This window comes from Mandrillus leucophaeus, unplaced genomic scaffold, assembly GCF_000951045.1.
Source record: "Mandrillus leucophaeus isolate KB7577 unplaced genomic scaffold, Mleu.le_1.0 Scaffold94, whole genome shotgun sequence".
NCBI classification, from domain to species: domain Eukaryota; kingdom Metazoa; phylum Chordata; class Mammalia; order Primates; family Cercopithecidae; genus Mandrillus; species Mandrillus leucophaeus.
The window spans coordinates 1435510-1444543 of record NW_012110252.1 but is presented as its reverse complement, the minus strand read 5'-3'; the positions used below and the strand labels follow the sequence as shown (position 1 = coordinate 1444543).

The following is a 9034-nucleotide window of genomic DNA, read 5'->3' as shown; positions in this document are numbered from 1 at the left end:
TTTCTCCTTCCCATTACTTTGAGGCAAACCCCAGATGTGGCAGCATTTCATTTGTAAATATTTCAGGAAGAGAATTCTTAACTGCTAGCTGACACCCCTTCTGTTCTTCAACAACTTAAAAAATGAAGCGTTTGTTGAACAGCATGTTGCTCTTCCCAGAAACCAGGTAACAAGTATGATTTTATTTCAGGACAATCAACTAGGCAAGTTCTTACAGGGTCAGGGGGCGCAGGGTAGAAGTGGTGAGTATTACAGCACCTAGCTTAGTGCGCTGCAATCAATAAATAGAGGTTGAATGAAAACAAACCCAATCGTTACAATGTAAGCCAACTGGTACTAACTACAAATAGTGGTTGAATGAAAACAAACCCAACAGGCTTTAGGTCTTTTAATCCAATCTTATCCACATGAGTTTAAGGTCTTGTCCTACCACCTTGCTTCTGTTCCCCTTCTGTATTCATTACAGGAAATTTTCAAGTTTTATTAAACCAGCTAGAGCGGAGTTTTATTAACCAGTTGAGGGCGGACTAAAGTCTTCCAGACCCAGACGAAGAAGCAGCACTCCTACTTACCAGGGCGACTCAGGAACAGGGGGCGGGGAGTCAGGGGGCGGGGCCGCCCGGAGCCCCGCCCAGACCCCGCCCACGGCAACTCACCATCCAGCTTCCCCATCTCTTTCGCTCTTCTTCCCGGCAGGCTTAGCGCCCGGCCTGGCGCTCCTCAAGATGGCTGCTGACAGTGAGGTGATTTCTTTGCTCCCTACTTAATCCTAGTCACTATCTAAATTCGTTCCTCCATGTCGTCTCCTTGGGGCTTAATTTCATTTTCTTTTATTCCCCTTCCCGCAGCCCGAATCCGAGGTATTTGAGATCACGGACTTCACCACTGCCTCGGAATGGGAAAGGTGAGTGAATCGCATTTTTGGTTGCCAGCTCCCATGGGCCCTGGAGTCCCCTAGCCGCTTGCCTGACCCCAGACACACCACAAGTGACGCCACTTCTGCGGGAACGGTAATAACCATGGGTCCCGGGTCCCCTCCTCCTCTCTTCTCTGGTCAACCGCAAGCCTCTTCCGCGTCTCGCGTCTGGGAAGACGCGGCCCGCCCCCGTCAGCCAATCCTTGAGGCTCAGGCTCTCCCAAAGTTTTGTTTTCTCTACTGTCAGACCGCTTTCCTTAGACTTTGGTTTTCTGGTTGTTACCCACTCGCAAGAACAATTTCCGAGGCTGCAACACCCGTTCCGGTTTTCATTACCGTTTAACTCATTATCGTAAGTAGTAAACTTGGCAGGTGCGTCCCCCACCCCATCCCGTATACATTGGTATACCCTTTTCAGGAGGAAGTCTTTCTTCAGAGTATTGGTGGTTGTCCGTCTGTCACACTCCCACCATCTCCATGCTGTCTTTAATTTTTTATTTTTATTTATTTTTGGAGACAGAGTCTCAGTCTGTCGCCCAGGCTGGAGTGCAGTGGCGAGGTCATAGCTCACTGCGGCCTCGAACTCCTAGGCTCAGGTGACGCTCCCGCTTTAGCCTCAGGAGGAGCTGGGGCCGCAGGCACGCGCCATCACGCCAAACTAATTTTTTAAAGATCTCGTTGTGTTGCCCAGGCTAGTCTTGAACTCCTGGACTCAAGCCTCGGCCGCCCAAAATGTTGAGATTACAGGCGTGAGCCTCCGCGCCTGGCCTATCCTGTCTTTTAGAATAACCTTTAAAAAAAGTCTACATATGGCTTTGGAATGCTTTGATTTAAGTTGTTACATTTCAGTCGGTACTGTGCCCAGGCTTCCTGTGCTTATCAAACTCAGGTGAACAGCTGTCTGGGTGAAACTGTTCTATCACTGAAATTAGTTGAAAGCCAAGTTTATGGAGGAGTGATAGCTTAGATCGAGAAGGTTTCTGTTGAGTGTCACAGAAAGCCTTCAGTTTTCTGGGTGTTGAAGTCAGTGTTTACGCTGTTATTTTATAATCTTTCTGGTTGGGAGAGGAAATTTGTGGATGTCGTGTCATTAGGTGGTCCTTATCGGAATAATAGACCTGTGGTACCCTTCATAAAATTATCAGTAAGACATAACCACACTGGCGAGACTTCACTGAGCAGGTACTGGGTGTCCAGAGCTATATACAAAGGGAAAAGCAGAAACTTGACCCATATATTTTTAAAAAACAACAAACAGCAAATAGTTAAAATGTAAGCCAATTTATACTACCTATAAAAATAATAATTAAAATAATTATTATTTAAATAGGGGTGATATTGTGGGCTACAATAGTTGGAGATATTTTCATAGAAAACATAGGAAATGAGCTGGGCCTTGAAAGTGGGAAGTGGTTGGTTAAACATGAGAATGGACTGACGTGGGCAGAGACATAGGTGAGAATGAACCTTTGAAGGGACTTGTATCTTTACTAGAGTGAAGACTGTCTATTGAAGGGAAATAAATAAGGTTAATGAGGAAGATGGGATTGGGTTATGGACATCTTCCCAAACTAAATGCAGGAATCCAGATTCAGTATTCCTATGACCAGTGATTCTCATACTTTAATTTACATCAGAGTCATAGATTGCTGGACACCATTCTCAGAGTTTCTGATTCTGTAGGTCTGAGGTGGGACTAAAAATTTTGCTTCTGTAACACAGTCTCAGGGAATTCAGATGCTGCTGGTCAGGAGACTGCACTTAGAAAGAACCACTGGTTAAGACAATAGTGAGAGACCCTTGATTTTAGAGTGGCCAGGTGATATGATGAGAGTGGTTTTAGGACATGGTGTAGAATAATGGCAGGAGACTTAACTTGATTCGTAATTAGGATGGTGATTTGTGGACTGGAATACAAAGGGAGCCTAGAAGGGAGGATTGTAACATATTTCAGAGAAGATTTAGGTAATAAGCTTGATGATACGTTAAGAGTGGGAAAAATCAAATGTGAACTGCAGTTTTTTGCCTGAAAGAATGAAGATAAGGAAGTGTCAGAGTGAGAAGATTTGAACCTGTTTTGAACCTGTTGATTTTGAAATAATTTGATGTCTTGAAGGTAGTTAGAAAAATGTAATTCAAATCTTGGAGGGTGAAGTAGGCAAACATCAGAGTTTTGAATGGAAAAATGATCACTTTCCCTTAGTTAAAAATATCCTGAAGTGGAATATTAAGTCCTTTAGCTTTGCATATGGAAATAATTATTAATGTAGTTATAAGAACTATTGCAAAGTAGAAAATTCTGTTTTTGGCTTTTATACTGTTTGTAGTGTGCATTTTACAATGCATGAGAAAAAATGTTAAGACTTTGAAGTCTCAAACCTTGAGTTTAATTTTAAATGAAAGATCTTATTAATACAATATGTTATGAACTATGTAGATCATTTATTGAGAGAACTGTATAGAAGCCCATAACTCTTTTTATCGTTTGTTCATTGACATAATATTTATTGAATCCCCATGTGTCAAGCACAGTGCATATTAGGGATTTAGGGATGTGGTGGTTAGTAAAACAGGTACGGTTTCTGCTCTTACTAGTGCATTACAGACACAAATCAAGTAATACAAGTGTGTAATTACGAGTTTATGTAAGAGCTAGAAAGGGAAGGAAACCTGGTCTTATAAGAACCTATAACAAAGGGACCTAATATAGAATAAGGAATCAGGAAATGACCCTTCATTTCCTGAGAGCTTTTAAGGGAAAAATTACTTAGTTTTTCTAGTCAAATCTCAATACTTGTAGGATAAAGTCCAAGTCTCTTAGCTAGTACTGATAGAATTCATTATTCTTATAATAAGTATTTTAAGACATTCCTGGCCGCGCATAGTGGCTCATGCCTGATCCCAGCACTTAGGGAGGCTGAGGCAGGCGGATCACTTGAGCTGAGGAGTTCAAGAGGAGCTGGGGCAGCATGATGAAACCTTGTCTCTACTAAAAATACAAAAGCTAGCTGGGTGTGGTGATGTACACCTGTAGTCCCAGCTAGCCAGGAGGCTGAGATAGAAGGATTGCTTGAGTCCTGGAGGACAAGACTGCAGTGAGCCGTGATTACACCACTGCATTCCAGCCTAGGTGACAGAGTTCAGACACTGTCTCAAAAAAAAAAAAAAACAAAAAACATTTCTTCTATAACTGTAACAATAATGCCTTATAGTAGAATAAAATATAAAAATCACCTGTAAACTTACCACAGGAAATAACTACTGTTAATTTTTGGACGTATTTCCTTTTAACCTGTGTTATTTGGATCAAATATTAATATTTCTTTTCTTTTTTTTTTTTGAGACAGAGTCTCACTCTATCACCCAGGCTGGGGTGCAGTGGCACAATTTTGGCTCACTGCAACCTGTGCCACCTGGGTTCAACCAGTTCTCTTGCATCAGCCTTCTGAGTAGCTGGGATCGTGCCACTGTGCCCAGCTAATTTTTGTTGTATTTTTAGTAGAGATGGGGTTTCACCGTCTTGAACAAACTGGTCTTGAACTCCTGACCTTGTGATCCACCTGCCTCAGCCTCCCACAGTGCTGGGATTACAGGCGTGAGTCACTGTGCCTGGCCTTTGTGTATTTTCTTTTGACTGACATGATTTTTAATGGGTGCATATTAGTCCTCGGAGTGGATGAACATACCATTAATTTACAAGGGTTTGCTGCAGTTGGGCATTGAGGTAACTTCCAGTTTTTTTACTTTCATAAATATAGTATACATTTCATGCAGATTTTTGCTTGCCTATGGATATATTTAAATTTTTTCTTTTTGGTAAACATGTAAACTTGTTTCTAGAGCACTCATTTTCAAACGTAGTAATTGTCATGACTGACCCCCTGCCATGAATTAGTGTATGAATTGATACTGCATTTAATTTTAAAGAGGATTTACTAAGAAGCCTCAGATGAATCATAGATTTATTATTACTACCTTAAAACATAAATATTAGTTCATAATGTCACTGAAGAAAAAAATCTGTTGCCTTTTCATACAGTTTGACTAAAATTAACTCTAGTACTCTAGTAGTACTTCCTAGGTGTTTAGGGAGCAATGTTGCTGTTAGATTGCATCATACTTAGCTTATATAAGAAGTCAACTTAGAGTAATAACAAGTCTTCTGAATGTGTCTTTGACTGAGACTTGACAGTTTTCATTTAGTGATGTTGAACATGTTGCTAGTCAAAATTCAGTTCTCTTTTTAATAGGCCTTCTTGATCATTGGATTTAAAGATTAGTGAATAGTTTTAAGCTCTGTCAGTTATCCTTAAAATTGACATATTTACTTGTAATTTCTTGTCAGCTGTCCATTAAAACTTGTTTTAGTTTCATGAACCAAGTTCCCAAATAATACTTTCTTTTTTTGTTGGGGCGGGGGGAGTAAATCAGGGAATTCCTAATATATTTAAAGGGAAAGTTTATTTAAGTAGGTCAGTTATTTTGGGTAGGAGAGAGATTATTGGTTTCATAATTTTATTTATTTATTTTTGAGATGGAATCTCGCTCTGTCGCCCAGGCTGGAGTGCAGTGGCACGATCTCTGCTCACTGCAATGTCTGCTTCTATGTGATTTTCGTGCCTCAGCCTCTTGCATAGCTGGGATTACAGATGTGTGTCACCATACCAGGCTAACTTTTTTTGTATTTGTGATGGGCTGGTCTTAAACTCCCAACCTCAGGTGACCTGCCCACCTCGGCCTTCCAAAGGGCTGGGATTACAGGCATGAGCCTCTGCACCCAGCCCATAATTATCTTTAATAGTATCATTTTAGTCTGTCAGTTTTTTTTGTTTGTTTGTTTGTTTTGAGACGGAGTCTCGCTGTGTCGCCCAGGCTGGAGTGTGGTGGCGCGATCTGGGCTCACTGCAAGCTCCGCCTCCCGGGTTCACGCCATTCTCCCGCCTCAGCCTCCCGAGTAGCTGGGACTACAGGCGCCCGCCACCTCGCCCGGCTAGTTTTTTGTATTTTTAGTAGAGACGGGGTTTCACCATGTTAGCCAGGATGGTCTCGATCTCCTGACCTCGTGATCCACCCGCCTCGGCCTCCCAAAGTGCTGGGATTACAGGCTTGAGCCACCGCGCCCGGCCCTGTCAGTTTTTATTTGTGCCCCAAATTTGTTTTATTCGTTTTAATAGAAATTCGTTAATTCTCAATTTACATTTTGTGGAAGGCAGAATGCTTTTGTTGGGTAAGCAGTAGATATAAATGAATCAAAACCTAAGAATTCTTGAATGAAAGATTATTTGTCTTACCCCATATCCATAAATGAAGTTAGCAATACTAAGTGTACTGAGTCCTCTCTGGTCAAATTGTTAAAATATAAAAAATAACTTTTTAAAGAAATTATATAATAATAGGAAAAAATGTGTGCTGTTGTATTTAGAAGCTTTCTCCCCACTTCCTAGGTTTATTTCCAAAGTTGAAGAAGTCTTGAATGACTGGAAACTGATTGGAAACTCTTTGGGAAAGCCACTTGAAAAGGTCAGATCTATTTGCTGGTGTCTCTAAATGACTATTTACTTTGAAACTTCTATTTTCCAGCCCTTTGCTGCATTTGGCACATTTGAATTAAATGTTTTTTAAAGTTATGTATAATCTCTAAACATCAAATGGCATTTGGAAGAATTTGGATTTAAACCTGTGGCAAATGATATATGTAAGACATTTGTGAAATGTTTAAATAATAAAGTTATATATATATATATATAAAAAATATTCTTGTGAGTGATTCTTTGTGAGTGAAATTTGCTTCTCTTTTGCCGTCTCCCTTGGAATGTTAAAACATATTTTTAAAAGTTTTTTAGTTTGTCAGAGAAACATTGCAGTGACCAGCTTCTTTGGTAGCATATTTTGCTTAACGAATGAGGAAAATTCTAGTACTTAACCACTGATTTACTGTAGTTAACAACTATTTCACTCAGTTTTTGTATTTTAGAATATCACTAGTAACATCACCCTGCTGTTTTAAACTTTTTAACTTACGGATGTTTTAAGGATTTTATTTAAGATGAAAAAATTACTCTTTGAAATTGAGATAGAAATCAAATTCTAATCTAAAGTATTGGTAGTTTTATTCATAAGCCACATCCCAAATGTTTAATGAAGAATGTACTCTGAGAACAAACCTAGATTCACTCTGAAGGGATCTAACAATTTGATTTTAAGTTTATGTAGATGCTTAGTTTGTTAGATAAATTCTTTTGAAATAAAATTTATGGTTGGTTGTATTACAACTCAATACTACTAACTCAGTGATAACTTATTAACTCAGTAATTATTAATTCAATGGTAATTTAATTATAATTTACCCTGTGTTAGGAACTTTGAGTTCTCAATATTTGCTAGGGTTTTTCAGCTTTGTGATGGTGATACTATCAAAAAAGACACTGTCAAAATGCATTAGGAAGCCAGGCAACATAGTGAGACCTGGTCTCTTAAGGAAAAAAAATCTCCTTATTTGTATCAATATGAACAGAAAAAGTAAGACTACATATAAGGAATACATCATTTAAAGACTCTTGGCAATATATAAATTGATTTACTACATTACGTGTGTGAATAAAGAAAATGTGACACTTTCAAACACGGGTCATTCTATTCCACTTGAAACACATACATAACAATTGATATAGATGCCAATAAGATTAAGGGCAAAATAAGCTGGATATAGCTAGAATAGGAAATGATTTACACTACCAAAAAGAGAGCTAGATCGGGTACTTAGGAGCTCTGATATTCTTTCATTCTTTGATTTACGTGTATTTACTGAGTATCTGCTATGTGCCTGATGTGAAGAAATTGTGAACAAGATAAGATCAGTGTTGCCGTTGAACATAAATTCTAGTGAGGGTGATCAGTAAAGAAACATTAAAATTTTATATTATTATTAATTTTTAAATTGATATATGATGTACATATTTTGGGGTACATGTGATAATTTGATACATTCATATAATCAAATCAGTGTAATTGGGAACCCTTAAATATTTATCTTTATGCTAGGAACATACACATTACTTTCTTTTAGCTATTTTGAAATGTACAGTCAATTAGTGTTACCTAAAGTCACTCTAAGGGTTAAAGTTTTAGATGCTAAATTCAGTTTTGGAATTTAAGTGGGTAATTATTTAAAGTAGGTAGCATACTGCCAGGCATGTAGTAGAGGCTAATGAAGTGTTAGTTCCAGTCTGTTTCTCCCTACTAGATAGTAGTACATAAATAAGATATAGAAAATATGGGCAGATTTCAAGGTGAGCTGTAACTATGATGAATAGGAAGAAAGTGTAGAGGACAGGGATTGTTTGGTGTAGAAAAGAAAGTTTAGAGACTTCCTTAGAAGATTTTAATTTATATGAAGGACAGTGGTTATTTATTTTCTTCCTCCACTGAGGGGGAATTAAGGGAAATTATTTTATTAAAACCTTTAATTATGGAAAATTTCAAACATAAGGTGAACAGTGTAATGAATAAGTATAATGAATATTATAGTATAATGAACGCCCATGTACCCATCACTTAGTGTCAACAATTAATACTTTGCCATTTCTTGTTTGAGTGGTACCTCTGTTTAATTCCCTGCCTCCACTAGATTTTTTAGATAGTTTTTTTGGGTAAGATTTATATGCATTGTAATGCATAAAACTTAACTGCTTGATTTTGACAAATGTTCACATGGGTATAACTTACACTCCTATCAAGATAGAGGACAGCTCTGTTACCCCAGGAAGATCCTTAGTGACCCTTTCTGGTTAATTCCCATGCCCTCCAGTCATCTGCTATTATTATTATTATTATTATTATTATTATTATTATTATTATTTGAGACAGAGTCTTGCTGTGTCACCCAGGCTGGAGTGCTGTGATGTGATCTCGGCTCATTGCAACCTCTGCTTCCCGGGTTCAAGCAATTCACATGCCTTAGCCTCCCAAGAAACTGAGACTACAGGCATGTGGCACCTTGCCTGGCTATTTTTGTGTTTCTGGTATTTTGTATTTTCGCCATGTTGGCCAGGCTGATTTCCAATTCCTGGCCTAAAGCAATCCGCTTGCCCTGGCCTCCCAAAGTGCTGGGATTACAGG

General features: G+C 38.8%; 1 protein-coding gene across 3 annotated transcripts in view; it reads left to right on the top strand.

The window, feature by feature from the left end:
* Positions 1-688: 688 nt before the first annotated feature.
* Positions 689-9034, top strand: part of RAB3GAP1 (RAB3 GTPase activating protein subunit 1 (catalytic)) — a 125252-nt gene continuing 116906 nt past the window's right edge. For 2 of the 3 annotated variants that reach the window (XM_011970286.1, XM_011970285.1), the window contains exons 1-3: positions 689-743; positions 849-904; positions 6361-6436. In XM_011970286.1, the coding sequence (XP_011825676.1) occupies positions 726-743; positions 849-904; positions 6361-6436 (150 nt within the window). In that variant the 5' untranslated portion in view covers positions 689-725. The remainder of the gene's footprint in view (positions 744-848; positions 905-6360; positions 6437-9034) is intronic. The other variant, XM_011970287.1, reaches the window with a different exon arrangement.